The following is an 18,205-nucleotide window of genomic DNA, read 5'->3' as shown; positions in this document are numbered from 1 at the left end:
ACTAAATCCTCTGTTGGCCAGACAAAACCTGTTTATTCCTTTATATCTTCATTGAGCCTTACTGTGCCCCAGGTACTGTGTTAGGCACTGTGAGGGATACAGAGATGAGTAAGTCATGGTCTGTCTTTACAGAAGTTCTAGTCTAGTTGAAGAGTCATGTCAAAAACAATAGGTAGTAATATTACAGGGCACATACTACAACTACAGTTGCTTTGGGGTCGGGGTGCAGAAGAGATGGAGTAGAGGACCAGGGAGGACCAGGGCTGACAAATTGGTGAGAACAAAGGCCCTGAGGTAGTAAAGCAGGGGTATTTTGAGAGAAAAGCTGGAGCTGGAATGTACAATGTATAATATGGAGGGTACAAAACGGAAAGATGGTTTGGAATCAGATCATAGTGAGGTTTGAAGGCATAGCTAAGGAGTATAAACCAGGTATACACTAGGAAGCCATAGAGAATTTTATAGCAGCTCAGTGATGTGATCACAGTTATACTTTAGAAAAATTAGTGTTTAGTATACATTATTTCCTGTTCCAAATTTACTCTTGCGTTTTGTCCAGAATTTATACTGAAATCTTTTCTTTTCCTCGGGCCGTTCTTCTTTTTCTATAAGCAGTAAGTGGAAAAGGCAAGACTCCACTTCGAAAGAGGTACAACTCCCATCAGATGGGCCAGTCGAAGCAGTTTCCCCTCGAGGAAAGCAGCTGTGAGAAAGGCTGTCAGGTCACCAGTGAGCAGATCAAAGCCGATATGAAAGCAGCTAGGGATATTCCTGAAAAGAAAAAAAACAAGGATGTTTATCCCAGCTGCAGCAGCACCACCGCCAGCACAGTGGGAAACTCCAGCTCACACAGCACTGCTTCTCAAAGCCCCGACTTTGTAAGGACGGTGAACAGCGGCGGCTCTTCCGAGCCTAGCCCTACAGAAGTGGATGTGTCCAGGCAGTGTACCTGCTCCCCCGGTGGGTCAGAGGACTCTGAGGCCATGGAGGAGGGAGATGCAGAGAGTTCTGTCTGCCCCAGATGCTGCTGTCACAGGCCCCAGGAATCTCAAAGGAGAACTAGCAGGTGTTCTGATGAGGAACGTCCTTCAACCAGCCGAGCCTGTGTTGTGAATGGCCCGGATGGTACGAGATCCGCCTTTTCCTTTAGGACTCTGCCACAAGGGGGGTCTTCAGGCCCAGCACATGATGAGAGGACTAATGGGAGTGGCTCTGGGGCTACAGGTGAGGACAGGAGGGGGAGCTCCCAGCCTGAGAGTTGTGACGTGCAGTCTAATGAAGACTACCCTCGGAGGCCCCTAACCAGGGCCAGGAGCAGACTGTCCCATGTACTGCTGGTATCTGAGTCAGGTATGACAATGCTCCTAGGATTAGCAACTACAGGGTAGGGCTGCAGAAAGGCAGGAACTTGTTTCATGAGTTTTCTTACAAAAAGCCAGTTTGGCAAATTAAATTCTATTTTGGGGTTTTGTGGGTCATGCAGATTTTGAACTAATTTCAGCAATGGTTTGGTGGGTGGGGGTGTAAAACAGTTTATAAAATGTCCAACCTGGAAAACTCAAATAGTTCAGCTTTTAAGGAAAATGTCACTGTGTATGTTTACCCTAAATATAACACTGACTGACACCTAAGCCCCAGTAGATGAACTCTGCTGCCATTACACACTTAGAGAAGTCTTAACTTAGGAAAGTTTTAAACCTTAGCCAAAAGGCAAGGACTTGTGACGTTGCTGGGGCTGGGGGAACACATCTCAATGCAGCTTGCTGGGTATACCCCTCTCTCTGTCTCTGCAGTACTTAGTAATTTTTTCAAAAATCTAGTTTTGCTTCAAGTAAGGTTTGCCAGGAGATAAGCAGGTAAGTAAATGGTTTGGCTGAGAATTATTTTGGTGAAAATACTCAAAACATGTATGTGTAAGCTTTCATGAGATACATTTGAGACCTTAATTAGTTATGTGCTAGTTACCATAGTTGCATAAACTCATTGAAATATATGAGTTTTACTTGAAGACTTTTTTATGCTTTGCAAACAGTGGTTCTGCCATATGGTGAAAATACTTTTCCCAGCTTAAATTGTAAATGTTTGATAATATCTTTTTTTTAATTGGTGGTAAAATATAACTTTACCATTCAGTGTGCAGTGTATAATTCAGTGGCACTAAATACATTCATCTTGTTAGGCAGCTGTCACCACCAACCATCTGAACTTTTTCATCATCCTAAACTGAAACTCTGTGCCCATTAAACAGTATCTGCCTCCTATGACACCTTTTGTTGCGTGGTTTTTCGTATTTGCAAAGTCAGATATGCATGTTTTCCTTTATGAGTTCATTTTTATGCTGCGAAAGGCCTTTCCTACACTTGGTGCAGATAAATGTGCCCATCTTCTTATTCTTTTATTCATTGATTTCAGTTTAGTTCCTTAGTTCAGCTGGAATTTTATTTCAATATGTGGGAACTAATTTTATTTTTTTATTCCAAACTATCACCAACTTATTTCAATATTAGTTATGGATGTCCATTCTCGTGCTATTATTTTGAAATGCTCTTTTATCATCTACTAAATTCTATGACCTACTTAGGTTGATCTCTGGTCATTCTATTCTGTTCCAGTGTTCTGTCTTCTTTCATTATTCTTTTTCAAAATTTCCTTGACTAGCCATGCATTTGCCATTTATTTTTATAGATGTGCTTTATAATATTTTTATCAAGTTCCAAAAACTAAGCTTGGTTTTTGTTTGAAATTGCATTCAATTGATAACTGAAACACAATTGTCATTTTAACAGCACTGTCTTCCTGTTTAGGGACTGTTATGTTTGTCGTTTTACTTATGTCTCTTGATAAAATTTTACCGTTTTTTGTTGTTTTTAATACAGAGACTTCATATTAGCCATTGAAGTTTTGATGTTATTTTTTGCCTTGTGTTCTGCTTATCCCTTAACTATTTTATTCTGACTTTTTTCATGTCTAGAACTTTTTCTTAAGTTAAATCATTCTCTGGATTTAAAATAAAGAAAATATCATTTATGTAGTGCTTTTTATTGCATTTATTATGTGATTTTTTTCAATTTGAGAAGACTTCTAATGTCTGTAACGTGGTCATAGTAGGTAAATTATTTGCTAATGTATTTTAGATTTATAAAAATGTCTATTTACTTTCAATAGTATTTTTTGGGGGGAGATATCAAAGTACTGATTTTAATATTATTAAAGTCCCTTTTGGGAAAAAAAACAAGAAATTATTTGGGTAGCTTACAAATTATTATTATTATTATTTTTTTTTTTTTTTTTGAGACGAAGTCTTGCTGTGTCAGTCAGGCTGGAGTGCAATGGTGCCATCTCAGCTCACTGCAGCCTCCACCTCCTGGGTTCAAGTGATTCTCCTGCCTCAGCCTCCCCAGTAGCTGGGATTACAAGCGCCTGCCACCATGCCTAGCTAACTTTTTTTTGAGACGGAGTCTTGCTTTGTTGCCCAGGCTGGAGTGCAGTGGCGCGATCTCAGCTCACTGCAAGCTCCGCCTCCTGGGTTGACGCCATTCTCCTGCCTTAGCCTCCCGAGTAGCTGGGACTACAGGCGCCTATCACCATGCCCGGCTAATTTTTGTATTTTTAGTAGAGACGGGGTTTTGCCATGTTGGTCAAGCTGGTCTCAAACTCCTGACCTCAGGTCATCCACCCGCCTCGGCCTCCCAAAGTGCTGGCATTACAGGCATGAGCCACCGTGCCCGGCCCAAATTATTTTTAATCCGGCATGTTTTTTAAAGAGAAAAATCCAAACTAATAAAGGAAGAAACTTGAATGTTAAAGATTTTTAAAAATCAGTTCAAAAAACATAATATTTGAGTTCTTTGGTTTTTAATTTATGGTCCTGTGGAGTGTTAAAGCCATTTTAGAAGCTAATATAATTGTTTTGTGAATTTATATTTTGGGAATAAATACCTGTAAGTTGCTTTTAATCCTCACTGTATAACAATTTATAAATATTAGAGAAATAAATAATTGGATTGTCAAAGAATAACATTTAAGATTAGTTGCTATAAATATTAAACACTTTCCCTGACACCCCAAGACTGGATTGATCTGCCTTTCTCTGTTTCTGTAGCATCTTCAGCATTAATGTGAACCACACTCTGTTGTAATTTCTTGTTGTACTGTCTTCCTTTCCAGTAGACTATGAGCTCCATGAGGACAAGGACAGTCTCTGCTTTTTCACCAGTATATTTCTATCCTTTAGCACCATGTCTTACACATGGAATGGGGCTTAGATAATAACTATGAACATAATAAGTATAGAAACCATCATATGAGGTATTGTTGATACTAGTGGATGTTTTGAATTACTAAAAAATGTTCCTAAACAAAATTAATTGTCTAAACAGGGAGAGAGGCATAAGAGAATAACAACAAACACACAAACTTTTTTCCTCATGCATCAGAAATGTTTGTTTTTCAAGCTCATACATGTATAAAGTGTGACTTCATTTTATAACTTTTCTTAGAAAATGTAAACTACCAGTTTGGGTACCCTGGACAGCAGGAAACTTTACCTAATTTTGAACCCCATGCTCTGATAAATTAAAGGGGAAGGGAGAGAGCAATCCAGGAAGGTGAGATACTTGAAAATCAGATCATAAAAGGAGTTTACTGAGAGAAGATCTTTATTAGAACACCGTCATGTAGTAGTGGAAACAGGCTTGCTTTTTGTTTGTTCATTTTCATTTTTGTGGTACTGGGAGAGGGAACCAGGACTTATTAATGAGGTTTTAAAAGGATTGTGAATTTTGGCTATCAGGTGAAATGTGCTGGCTTTAGAAGGTTCCATGTCAATGAAGATTATTTGATTTTGGATGAAGTTCCTTCAGGATACCGTGGGAGAAGGCCTACATTGTGTTGTGTGGTCAATAGTCTTCATGTTTTGTTGGAACTCCAGAATTTTGCTTAGTTTCAAGGTCTTTGGAGGAAATTTGATGGGTAGAGCTCTTGGGCTCCTTTTCTGCCTTCAACCAAAGCAGCTGCTTTGAATTGTTTTACAGAGTAGAATTTCACAAAGACTTCAAATGGTGGAGAAAGGATTTGGTGTGTAAAAAAATCACTTAGACTAAATCTCTGAAGTTCCCATCTAAGCCCAAGCCTTTGGGAATTTGCAGTATTTGTTCAATTTCCTTGTCTTTTTTTGTGATCTTTCATGTTTGAGATTATAGAATTACTGATAGTACAGAATTACCAAGTAGAATGTTTATAACTAGCAGTACTATCTAAAAACGCAGTATGGTGGTGATTTAATTCATGAAAGTCAGTTGTATTCAATATATGCTCTGCTACAATACGATTAAGTATCAAAAACAAGGACAATGACTAATGTATTTTCTTAGAATATATATGTGCTTAAGTTTTAGCTATTAGCACTTGTTTTTAAATTAAATAAGGACAATATTTGCTTATTTCGAAGTGTATTGCTTCAGAACAATACCAGTAAATAGGGCATGATTAACCAGGGTTTGACAGATGAAAGATTGCAGGTTTTCTAGCTTAGTGACTGGTGCTAGATTTCCTGGGTTTGACTCCTGGTTCCCATTTAACACTGTGGCAAGTTCTTGTACCATCCCCTGCTTCAGTTTCCTGATATGTAAAACAGGGAGAACAATAAATCCATCTCAGAGCTATTATAAGGATTAAATGAGTTAATACGAGTAAAACCCTTAGAACAGTGCCTGACACACAGTAAGCGCTCAGTAAATGTTTGTTATTCTGTTTTACCTGTGATGCATTCATTCATTCTGTAAGTGTTGAGTGCCAGTTCATTCAATAAACGTTCATTTTATCCCTTTGCTAGTGACTACATTGAAACAAAGATGAATTAAGAGAGTGTTGTTGCCTTTAACGAGCTTTTATGTAAATGGACCAACAAAACAAGTATAAAAGGAACTATAGGACAGTATGTAATGTTTGGGGATCCAGGGTGCTTTGTTAAAACTAAGTGCTTGAGTTGGACCTTTCATAGATGGATTGTATTTCAAAAAGTAAGGTCAGAAAAGGTGTTCTGGGCAGAAGGAGCTAGAGCAATTGATGACTTCAGAGACATTGGCAGTGGGAGATGACTAGAGTATGATATGGAGAATGGACAGAGCTGAAGCATAGCTCCAAATGTCAAGCACTGAAACATTCACTAAGCTGCAGTCAATAATTTAAAAGTTTTTTAGTAGGAAAGATAGGAGTTCAATTCACCAATAGTATTTAGGATGGGATGAGTCAGAGAGCCTAGAAGTAGGAATGTTTATTAGATTATTAGGATGACCTAGGCATGAGAAGGGTTGTTATATTTGATGTAGATATGTTTGAAGTAATGGAGGGTGATCCTGTTTTGAAACAATCCATTGGAAATACCAATGTAACTGTATTCCATTGGGAACCAAATTGTAGATTTGGGAATTGCCTTGATGGTGTTCATACGTATGTGATTGAATGTGCTTGAGGGAAAGAAAGCAAGGCTAAAATTTGGATTTTCTTTTTTTTTTTTTGGTTTTTTTTTTGCCTTTTTTAGAAGTAGCCAAAACAAAGCCACGTCACGCCATGAAACGGAAGCGGACAGCAGATAAATCCACCAGTACAAGTGATCCTGTGATCGAGGATGACCATGTGCAGGTAGAGAAAAAACCCTCACTTACCTTTATCACAGTCTAGCCCAATTCCTAAATAATGCACACAAACTAAAGTTTGTATCTTTATATAGTTTCTAATTTTTCTCCTTGTAGGTTCTTGTATTAAAATCCAAGAATCTTGTTGGAGTCACTATGACCAATTGTGGAATCACAGATCTAGTGCTAAAAGACTGTCCGAAGATGATGTTCATCCATGGTATGTATTTGGGCCCATATTATACAAGAGTATCATGAATGAGTTAAAAGAATTAGAAACTCATGAATACTGTAACATCATTACTGTCTTATTTTCTTAAAGGGAATATTGTGTTGGGTTATCTTTAGTTCCGCCTTTGTTCTAGTTCTCAAATTATTACTCCATAGTATTTCTGAGCATCATATATAGAAACTTAGTTCATCTTTTAAAATAGCCTGTCTCCAAAAGATGATTACTGCCTGATCTGGCAGAGTAAATAACAGCCTGCATAGGCTTTGGAGTCAGATAGACCTCAGCTTGATTGCTGGCTTGGTCATTTACTAGCTGTGTGACTTGGGCATGGTTTTTGAGGGAAGCGCCGATTGGGCCTCAAGTGTATAACTGCTCTATATTTGATTGAGATGATTAATTGTATCTTTACTTCGTGGCACATTATCATTAATCCAAGCCCCTTTTTCTTTTTAGTCTCGTGTCCCTCATTGTTAATCTCATCTGCTACCACCATCTACACTCGTGTATTAAATATATTAAATATATATCTTTCCAGTGCACCTTTTATGTCTTTCTTTATATATGTGTCAAACATAGGGCATTAGTTTTTGTGCTTTCTTAAAATTTTAGTTACATAGTGTATCCTATAATTGATCTATTAATTTTACCTTTTTTATTCAAAATTATATTTTAGATATCCATCCATGTAAAATTAGGAAGATCTGACTTATTTACTTGCCTTGGGCAAGTTATATAATTTTCTGTCTTCATTTTTTTCAATCCGTAAGCTGTGCATAATTATGCTTAACTCATAAAGCATTTGTGAAAGTTAAATGCAGTGATGGATTTAAATGTTAAATGTTTGTGTATGTGTGTGTACACAGGCACACCTCAGAGACACTGCAGGTTTGGTTCTAGACCACCATAATAAAACGAATATCACAAAGCGAATCATAAGAATTTTTTTATTTTCCAGCACATATAAAAGTTACGTTTATACTATAGTCTATTATATGTGAAGTAGCATCGTATTTTTAAAAATAATTTACATGCCTTAATTTAAAAACACTTCATTGGCCAGGCACGGTGGCTCATGCCTGTAATCCCAGCACTTTGGGAGGCTGTGGCAGGTGGATCACCTGAGACCAGGAGTTAGAGACCAACCTGGCCAGCATGGCAAAACTCCATCTCTACTAAAAATACAAAAATTAGCCAGGCGTGGTGGCTCATGCCTGTAATCCCAGCTACTTGGGAGGCTGAGGCAGGAGAATCACTTGAACACAGGAGGCAGAGGTTGCAGTGAGCCAAGATCGCCCCACTGCACTCCAGCCTGGGCAACAAAGCAAGACTCTATCTCAAAATAAAATAAAATAAAATAAAATAAAATAAAATAAAATAAAAACATTTTATTATTCGAAGATGCGCACAATCACCTGAACCTTTAGCGAGTCATAATCTTTTTGCTGGTGGACAGTCTTGCCTGAATGTTGAGGGCCTTGCCCTGGGTTAGGCTTTGGCTTAGGGAATGTTGTGGCTGGTTTGATTTGTCTAGACCACTCAGACTTTCTCCATATCAGCAATAAGGCTGTTTTGCTTTCTTATCATTTGTGGGTTCACTGGAATAGCACTTCTAATTTCTTTTGAGAACTCTTCCTTGGTGTTCACAACTTGGCTAACTGGCGCAAGAGACCTGGCTTTTGACCTATCTCAGCTTTCAACGTGACTTCCTCACCAAGCTTAATCATTGCTATATTTTTATTTAAAGTGAGATTTGTGGCCGAGCGCAGTGCTTCACGCCTGTAATCCCAGCACTTTGGGAGGCCGAGGCAGGCGGATCACGAGGTCAGGAGATCGAGACCATCCTGGCTAACACGGTGAAACCCCATCTCACTAAAAATACAAAAAAATTAGCCGGGCATGGTGGCGGGTGCCTGTAGTCCCAGCTACTCGGGAGGCTGAGGCAGGAGAATGGCATGAACCCGGTAGGCGGGGCTTGCAGTGAGCCGAGACTGCGCAGCTGCACTCCAGCCTGGGCGACAGAGCAAGACTCCGTCTCAAAAAAATAAATAAATAAATAAATAAAGTGAGATTTGTGACTCTTCCTTTTACTTGAACACTTAGAGGCCATTGTAGAGTTATTAATTGGCCTAATTTCAGCATCATTATATCTCAGGGAGTAGGCAGACCTGAGGAAAGGGAGAGAGACAAGGGAACAGCCTGTTGGGAGAGCAGTCAGGACACACACAACATTTATTAAGTTCACTTATATTGGTGCAGTTTGTGGCACCCCACAATTAAAATAGTAACATCAGAGATCATTGATCACAGACCACCATAATGGATAAAATAATAATGAAAAAGTTTGAAATACTGCAAGAATTATTAAAATGTAACACAAAGACTCAAAGGGAGCACATGCTTACTAAAAAAATGGCACCAGTAGACGCTAAATTCGTGGTTGCCACAGACCTTGTGTAAACAGTGCAGTGTCTGCGAAGCACAATAAAGTGCAATAAAATGAGAAATGCCTGTATATGTATATATATACATGACATATGCACACACCCACACACACAGTACAGGGTCTGACCTCTAGTAATGCCTAGTGATGTTAATTTGTATTATGTTAGTACACGTTGAGCATCTCTAGTCTAAAAATCAGAAAGCCCAAGTGCTTAAAAATTCAAAACTTTTTGAGCACTAACATGATGCTCAAAGGAAATGTTCATTGGAGCAGCATTTCAGATTTCAGATTTTTTTGATTAGGGTAAGTATATAATGCAAATACTCCAAAATTTGAAGAAAAATCTGAAATCTAAAACACTTCTGGTCCCAAGCATTTCAGATAAAGGTTAGTCAACCTGTATTGCCAAAAAATATTAAGAGGTCTATTTTGTTTTGTTTTATATCTCCTACCATAGTAGTAGTAAACAAGAAATCCCATTAAAAGATATTTACCAAACATATTGTCATAAACTGAGGAGAACCCAAGAAAGGAGAGATGAAACTGAGATTCAAGCACTACTTCTCCTCTGGAGTCTACAAAAGTTCAGACCTTGGGGACCCCAGACTCTATTGTTTACTCTGAAGAAGTAGTACTTTTCTCTGTCCCAGCCAATGTGGTCTTTGGTCCTAAAACATCTTAAATTACTATTTCCTATTGGAGTTTCCTTCTACAATAGAGAACACAGGCTCTTCAAAAGCTCAGAGATTGTAACAGTAGGGGTACTCACCCTAGCCTTACAGCAGCACTGGAAGAACTTTCATTCTATCAGTACCTACACCCTTTGAGCTCTGAGAATGTAAAACTCAATCTTCAGTCTCTGCCAGTTGGCATCTCATTCCATTCCTTTCTCTGAGCTCTCCGAGAATCTGACTAGTTTTCTTCTTTTTACTTCGATGATTCCTCCCGTACCTTCTCTAACCTAATGATGGATCACACGGCCTCAGGCCCAACCTTCTCCCCTTTAAACCAAATTGTTTGGCTCAGCTTATTTTGGTGAGAGGATCTTAGCTTAGTCTGTAGGTAGTGGCTAAGTTAATGACAGAGGACATGATTAAATGAGATTAGAACTGACCTTAGCCATGTCTGATTTTATAGCTAAGAACCACTGGATCCTTACTGTCATCTAGCACTCTCCTTTCCTCTGTTGCTGTCCTCAACACCAGTTCCCCTTCTTTCCACCAAGTCACAAAAGGAGAAAATGAACGTGAGAGGCGGGAGTCTCTCTCAGTGTTTAAATGTCAAGTTAGTTACATTAGATTTTGCAAGACGATGATGACATTTGGGTCAAGGATGTTACAGAAGATGTCTGTGAAATGTTAAAAAGATCAGACAAATGAGCCTGTGGTTTTATAATCTTTTCCATTTGATCTTCTCTCTCAAGTTGGACCTGGTTGAAATCTGCAGTGAAAATTGGACCAGGTTGAAATTTGAGATTAAAAAAAGAGAAGGAAATATTTTTCTGAAGTTGGTATACTAGTTCAGTTAAATGTGTTTATTATATCAAAATTACTTTTTTTGACTTCATGTTTTAAATGTCAAACAGAAAAACTAACCATGTTTTAGACCAGCATTTCAATAGAACTTTAATGTTCTGTGTCTACACTGTTCAGTATTATGGTAACCACTAACCACATGGCTACTAGATTGGACTGAATAGCTTTAGACCAAAGTATCCAAATGTGTTTCTGGGTCTTTTTTTTCAAGGTTCTGCTTTTACATTTGTGACAGGAATTAAAATCCAACTCTGCTCATTCCTGAGAGTGAATGTAAGGTAGCATAGGTGAATATTTCAGGTCTGACTATTGACTATAAAAATGTATAATGGTTATTCATTTTTTAAATAAATATTTCCTAAACAGTTTCTGTCTGGGCAAGTCATTTTCTGAGACTTGGTTTTCTTAACAGTAAAATCTTAGAAAAAGGCACTTTAATGCCCCTTCTACCTTCTTTTGAATTGAACAGAACCACATTTTCAAATTTTTTTGTTAACTGCCATTTGTACTCTATGATATTATTTGACATCTGTTAAAGATGTTTGTTACTGCAGTATTTTGTGCTAACAAAAATTAGGCCATCTCTCCAAAGATGATATGTATAGAGCTTACCATTGTTTTCATTTTGTAGCTACCAGGTGCAGGGTACTAAAACATTTAAAAGTAGAAAATGCACCAATTGTAAACCGATTTGACTATGCACAGTGCAAGAAACTGAACATGGATCAGGTACTAGACCAGATACTAAGAATGCCACCGGAGAGAAACCGCATCATATACCTACGCCCAATGCAGCAGGTAACGAGCTTTGCTCCTTTCCGATGATACACATATTGTGGTGTTTTTCTTTTTAGTCTTTAGCCTTTTGGATTTGGCATTCATTCACTTGCCCAACCTACAGTAATGATATTTTAGTTTTTACAGGTTATGTATGATACAGGGAGTTGTTATTCAACAGGTTTTTATACTTATTAAAAGTTACCTGTGGTTTAAGAGCACAGTCTCTGGTTCAGACTGCCTGATTAAATTTCTGGCTGTCTGACCTGTAGCAGATTATTTGACTTCTATGTCTTAGTTTCTTCATCTGTAAAATTAGAATAATAATGATATACCCAGGATTATTGTGATATTTAATACATGTGAAACTCTCAAACAGGTGCTGGTATATAGTAAGCCATCATATAACTACTATTAGTGTCATTATCATTATTAAGAGTATATTGTATATAAGGTTCTATGCTTAATGCCAAAAGAGGGTTTAAAGGAAATTTTAAATGCCTCTTTGTAATCACTGTGTAAGCCTGGCCTCGAAAGAGTCAGTTCATCATATTGTCAAGTGTCTCAAAACTTACAATATGCTGGGTGCAAAAAAATACACAACACATGATCCTCCCCACAAGGAGTTTGCCTTCCCAAAAAGGAGACAAACACATATGCCACTCAGATGGCCAAGTGAGATTTCATAACTAGAGATGGGGGAGGGCATGCCATGAGAAAAAGCAATGTTATCAAAGGCTCCTAGAAGACAAGAAAATGCACTCTCTCTTAAAGACTGGGCAGCAGTCTCATTTGAATAGGGTATATGTTACTACACATTCACAGTTCTATAATGCAGTCAATACTTAATAAAGGACATACCAAGAAGTGGATTCTGAGTTCACTGACATCATTTATCTCAATCAGGATTCTCTGGTTTAGTAGGTATTTAAATATAACAGTGAGATATAAATTGCCAAGTTCCCTAGACAGAAGAGTTTGCAAAATTATTCCCAGCATGACAAACTGTTTTCAGGTCTGAATGTGACTATTTGATTTTCAAATCAGCCAGAGATTTCAAAACTGAAGGTCCATGGAAAGATTGTTCAAGCTCTAGGAGAGAGATTTCTAAGGCGTTCTCTTTGTTGAAGACATCTCTTTATGATGTCTTCCACAGGTGGACACTCTAACTTTGGAGCAGAAGCTATTTAGTGGTCCCTACCCCTATCACATCTGTATTATCCATGAATTCAGTAACCCTCCCAATGTCCGGAATAAGGTGCGCATTCGCAGCTGGATGGACACTATAGCAAACATCAATCAGTAAGTAACTCTGTGGCCCTTAAAGGCCTTTTGAGTCATTTCTTATAGCAGGGACACCCAAAAGCAAATCCCAGTTTTTCTTTATTTTAAATGATTCCATCTAAGCTTTTCAAACAAGCTTATCCTGAAGTTAACATAAGTGAGAAACTGAGGGAAATGAGGACTTAAAACTAAAAAGCATATGTATATATTTATGATCTTTAAAACTCAGATAAAAATTACAAGAACAAATTGCACATGTACCATGTACTTGTAACATTATTTAGCCTTGGGGCATGAAAAAGAGATCAACTTGAAGAAGATCTTAAGACTATGATATTTTATATCATCAGAAAATTTGACTTTTATATATTTGTTATATAAATGTTGCATTAAGCACCTTTTGTGTAGAAGACATATGCTTAGAAAGTGACTTTCTTTCCCTGATATGATTTTGAAGATAGTGAAGAAAGTAGTTTTGACCTGACTACACTTGGATTCTCTAGTTTGAGTGTATCCTACTTCTGTTAGGTATTTAATGTTTTGTTTGAGATGTTCGGTAGAATCTGTGTCCGAAACAGTTTTGATGGTTCATTCCTACCCGACACTCTAATTATTTCCAGTTTTGTAATTTTTGCTTAATTTTTCCTGTTACTTCCAGAGAGCTCATTAAATATGAATTCTTCCCTGAAGCCACTCGAAATGAAGAAGACTTAAAGAAATACCCCAAGTACCCCTGGGGGAGAGAAATCTATACTTTAGAAGGTGAGTATTTACAAATGTTTAGGAAGTTAAATAGCCTGTGCAGTAGCTTACCTCTAATCCCAGCGACTCAGGAGGCTGAGGTGGGAGGATCACTTGAGCCCAAGAGTTCAAGACCAGCCTGGGAAACAAAACATGGCCCTTTCTCATTCATGAATGAATGAATGATCCATCAATCAATTAGTCAAACTGGTTTGGGCTTACAGCAAGCAGTAACCCAAATGTAGAGAATTATACTTTTTAAAAAAAGAAAGTTAAATAGCTATTAACTAGATGACCGGACATGCCTTAGGGAAGATATGAATGGAGGTCTTACAGTTCTTCAAAATATAGATGATTTCAGTACCTGCAAGAAGTGGAGCCAGATGAATATTGCTTTGCCTGTGTGAGTCTTTACTATTTCTAGGACAATCAGAACCAGTGGTGAAACATAAAATGTAAACAAAAATTACAAATTACTATAGTTTGATAGCTGGAAATGATTTGAGGACACCTGACTCACTCTCTTTATTTTATATTTTACATTCTGCTTACAAAATACTGCAGAATTTGGCTCTGTCAGCACTTCCACACCAGTTAGCAATGTCACATTTGTCTTTTAGGTGTTGTGGATGGAGCTCCATATTCCATGATTTCTGACTTCCCTTGGCTGAGGTCATTACGAGCTGCAGAGCCCAACAGCTTCGCTCGATACGACTTTGAAGACGATGAAGAAAGTAATTATGACCTGACTTGACATCTATTCTCTAGTTTAAGTATAGCCTACTGTATTACATACTTAATATCTTTTTGTGAGTTAGGAGCAGTGCAGTGTTAAATGGTTTCCCATATAAATATTTTTTATTTACTCACTTCAAAACAGTTCTTTATTTGTACAATAGATGTTCAGTGGACTTACTAGGGATATATAAAGGCTGGTAGAAAGGATTCCTTTAGACAGATTTTCCTACAAGATTTTTGTATTACCTAAATATTTATAATATTATTTATTAAATAACTCTTCAACTATATTGTTTCAAAATTGCTCCAATTGTATTATTCTCCTGCTAGTTATGAGCTGCTTATTGTGTGGAAACTTACAATTTAGGTGTAGAAATTTGGGGAGAAATTTTTGAATGTAGTTTCTCTAAGTGGTAGCATACTTGAATATTTATTGTTAACCAAAGTTTTTTTAAAAATATAAGGAAATGGATTTTATGAACTACATGTGCATGTGTCTGACTTGCCTTTGTTGCGGTATTTTTACCTTGAGACTTTAAGCATGTATGCTGTCTTAGGCATCAAACATAAGAACAAACTGGTGGTGACCCATTCCTTGAGCTATTCGTGCATCAGTTACATTATAATGCAGTATATGGGAATATCCTATGGACCAGCTTATCAGTGATTTTCCAAATGATTCTGATTATCATATGTATCTCTCCTTTTATTTCTAATTTCAAAGGCACTATCTATGCTCCTAGAAGGAAAGGACAGCTGTCTGCAGACATCTGTATGGAAACAATAGGAGAGGAAATTTCAGAGATGCGTCAGATGAAGAAGGGTGTATTTCAGCGAGTAGTGGCAATTTTTATCCACTATTGTGATGTCAATGGAGAGCCAGTTGAAGATGACTACATTTAATTGGTCCCTCCTCCTTTCCAGCTATTTTGTCAGAAAGCAAGTAGGGCCATCCAGCTGCCAGAGTGCTCCACAGGGACTTGAGGCATGCAGTTGGGAGGTCCTGGCTCGGTTTGCTATATAGGGAATATATAAGGAACATCGAAATTGTATACAAAGATTTGTACATAAAAAATATACAAAGACGCTTCCTAAAGTACCAACTTTATATTATATGTTTATACAATTTAATTTAAAAATGCATTTTAATGAAGACAGATGATTTGAAAGACTTGCTTTTCTCTTGACTTAATTCATGAAATATCATTTTTTGACTGAGTCTCCATTTACTTCATTCTTAATGATTATTGTCATCCCTTTAAATCTGTGCCTTTTTCTTCTTGAGCGAAGCTGTTTGAGTAAACCTGTTGAAGAGCGTTTGTGTCTTGTGTGCTTTTTTGTTGTTACTAAAACACCAACTAAACCTTATAGTCAAGACAAGGCTCTATGTTTCTGTACAAAACTGTAGTTCTTTCTTAGTATTATAGTTGCCATGTGTCTTAAAATCAAATAAAAAGACTTATGAGCTTAAAAAAAAGTGAGTTTGAGAGGGAAATGGAAAAGTTTCCAAAGTATTTCTAGTAATTTATTTCCACATTGAATTGTGTATATGCTTTATCTTGAATATAAAATAAAAGTTTATTAAAAACTTTTCTCTTGCCTTGGACCTGAATCCCTCTTTTTAAAGAAGAGTAGCAAATACTGCACAGAAAAGCAGTGTATATATAGAATTGTATCTAAGTAAGATTCCAGTGTAATCCAATTTCTGATCTCTGAAAGTTTTTAGCTACAAGATGTTCAACTCACAGAACTTTTTTTGTTTGTTTGTTTTGGTTTTTTTTTTTTTTGAGACGGAGTTTCACTCTTGTTGCCCAGGCTGGAGTGCAATGGCATGATCTCGGCTCACTGCAGCCTCTGCCTCCCGGGTTCGAGTGATGCTCCTGTCTCAGCCTCCTGAGTAGGCGGGATTATAGGCACCCGCCACTATGCCTAGCTAATTTTTGGTATTTTTTAGTAAAGGCAGGGTTTCACCATGTTGGCCAGCTGGTCTGGAACTCCTGATCTCACGTGATCCGCCTGCCTCGGCCTCCCAAAGTACTAGGATTACAGGCAGAGCTCTTTAAGGCAATACTGGGAACAGCAGAATTTTCCAAACTTCTTATCTTCAGGAGATGGCCTTTCTCCCCTTTCAAGGTGAGGAATTAATTGCCCTGATAAGGCAGTGATATACATAGTATTACAGTGTCAAGGGTCATCAGCAAAAGCTTTAACACCTGCATTTGAGTCATGGCTTTGTCACTTGCCAGCCAAGTGACCTCAGCAAATTACTTAAACTGAAGGCCTGTGGAAAATTTTTATAAGTTTTCTCTAGACATGAAATTATGGTCAAAGGTGTAAAGTTTCTATGAGATTTGTTCAGCCCCTTCATTTACAAGGGCTTAATTGAAGCCCAAGGGGAAAAATTGCTCACCCATGATTAGGACCTGTTTTTAGGCTAGGTAGGACAATGATCCCAATTTCTGATTCCCACTAGGCTGCCTCCGTTTTTCGTGACAGAAATACAAGGATGCCAGCAAGTTTTTCTAACAAAATATTCCACGTTAATCAGTGTCTTTCCTTAACGTTCTCTTTTTTCCCAGGCTCTAAAAATTCACATTACATTAGAAGAGTGATTCAATTGGGTACTTCATTCTATTGTCTCCTTATTACGTTGTTTTTAACTCAGCTAACTTATAATTAGACAAGTGTGTTTCACTATACAGATTACAAGTGTGGTAAGAGGCAGGAAATACAGAATATCCTAGATATTTCAAAATAATCTGGGATTCCCAACCCTGAGCGAAGACAATCTAACTCTAGGTTTTCATCGTAACCTGTTAACCAAATTATCTAAATAATGCTTACATTAGCCACAAGAGGCCGCTGCTTTGTAATTTTTGGCTTAGTCGTGTCTGTCTAACCTAACCTAAACTGTTAGATCAGTGGAAGTACAGCTGGCAGTGCTAAAATCATTCAAAAGATGCTACGACTGGAACTGCTGAAAAAAATCTGGAAGATGCCAACTACGATAGTCACTCAGTGAATATATATATAATACGAAGGGCTGGAGAGTGATTGCTCCACAGCAAGGGTCAGCAAATTCTGTATAGGTCCAAATAGTAAATCTTTTAGGCTCAATGGGCCACATTCTCTGTGGCAACTGCACAACTATTGTGAAAGTCATAGATGATATAAACGAATGGGCATGGCTGTGTTACAATAAAACTTTATGGACACAAATTTCAATTTCACGTAATTTTCACATGTCACAAAATAAAACTTTTTCCCCAGCCATTTACTAAAGTAAAACACCAACCTGAAGGCTCATAGACCAGATTTGGCCTCCAGGCCATGGTTTGGCCACACCTGCCATAGAGAACTGAGATACCCTATTCATTCATTTAATTATATCACCAGCTGTTGCAGTGCAGTGCCTGGCACATTTTTTAAAGACTTTAAAAATACTGCATGGATGATATATGACTTAATATCAGTGAAAGAATGGTGTCTCATTGCCAGGTGTGTAGGTCTAACAGTCTCCCTAAATAATAGCTAGTACCACAATTCTTACAGGGACTTCATATGTAGAATCTGAAGACCTGAGTTCAGTTTTTGACTTCCTCAAACAACTGATGGGAGAGCTGGAGATGTTTCAGCCTCAGGTTTCTCTTCTGTCAAATGGTAACAACTAATAATATAACCACCCACCCCATAGGGCAGTGGTTAGTTTCCAACAGGAGCTGCCAGTAAACTGGACAGTGTGATGCCAGTGGAGGTAGTATTGCTTCCAATATAATTTCTTTTATTATGAAAAGAAGTTTGGGTGTCACCCAGGCTGGAG

The 18,205-nt window shown here is 37.8% G+C and overlaps 1 protein-coding gene across 5 annotated transcripts in view; it reads left to right on the top strand.

Annotated features, from left to right (window-relative positions):
* FBXO38 (F-box protein 38) overlaps nt 1-15,977 on the top strand; it is a 58,936-nt gene extending 42,959 nt beyond the window's left edge. The window contains exons 15-22 of one of the 5 annotated variants that reach the window (XM_003266612.1): nt 616-1,125; nt 6,542-6,642; nt 6,753-6,855; nt 11,477-11,643; nt 12,779-12,924; nt 13,565-13,668; nt 14,268-14,381; nt 15,110-15,977. In XM_003266612.1, the coding sequence (XP_003266660.1) occupies nt 616-1,125; nt 6,542-6,642; nt 6,753-6,855; nt 11,477-11,643; nt 12,779-12,924; nt 13,565-13,668; nt 14,268-14,381; nt 15,110-15,288 (1,424 nt within the window). In that variant the 3' untranslated portion in view covers nt 15,289-15,977. Of the gene's footprint in view, nt 1-615; nt 1,351-6,541; nt 6,643-6,752; nt 6,856-7,320; nt 7,904-11,476; nt 11,644-12,778; nt 12,925-13,564; nt 13,669-14,267; nt 14,382-15,109 lie in introns of those variants that run through there. The other 4 variants (XM_030826856.1, XM_030826849.1, XM_003266613.1 and 1 more) reach the window with 4 other exon arrangements.
* The last annotated feature ends 2,228 nt before the right edge of the window (nt 15,978-18,205 follow it).

Source organism: Nomascus leucogenys, chromosome 2 (assembly GCF_006542625.1).
Source record: "Nomascus leucogenys isolate Asia chromosome 2, Asia_NLE_v1, whole genome shotgun sequence".
Taxonomy (NCBI): domain Eukaryota; kingdom Metazoa; phylum Chordata; class Mammalia; order Primates; family Hylobatidae; genus Nomascus; species Nomascus leucogenys.
The sequence above is the reverse complement of the archived record's forward strand: the minus strand, read 5'-3'. Positions and strand labels throughout refer to the sequence as shown.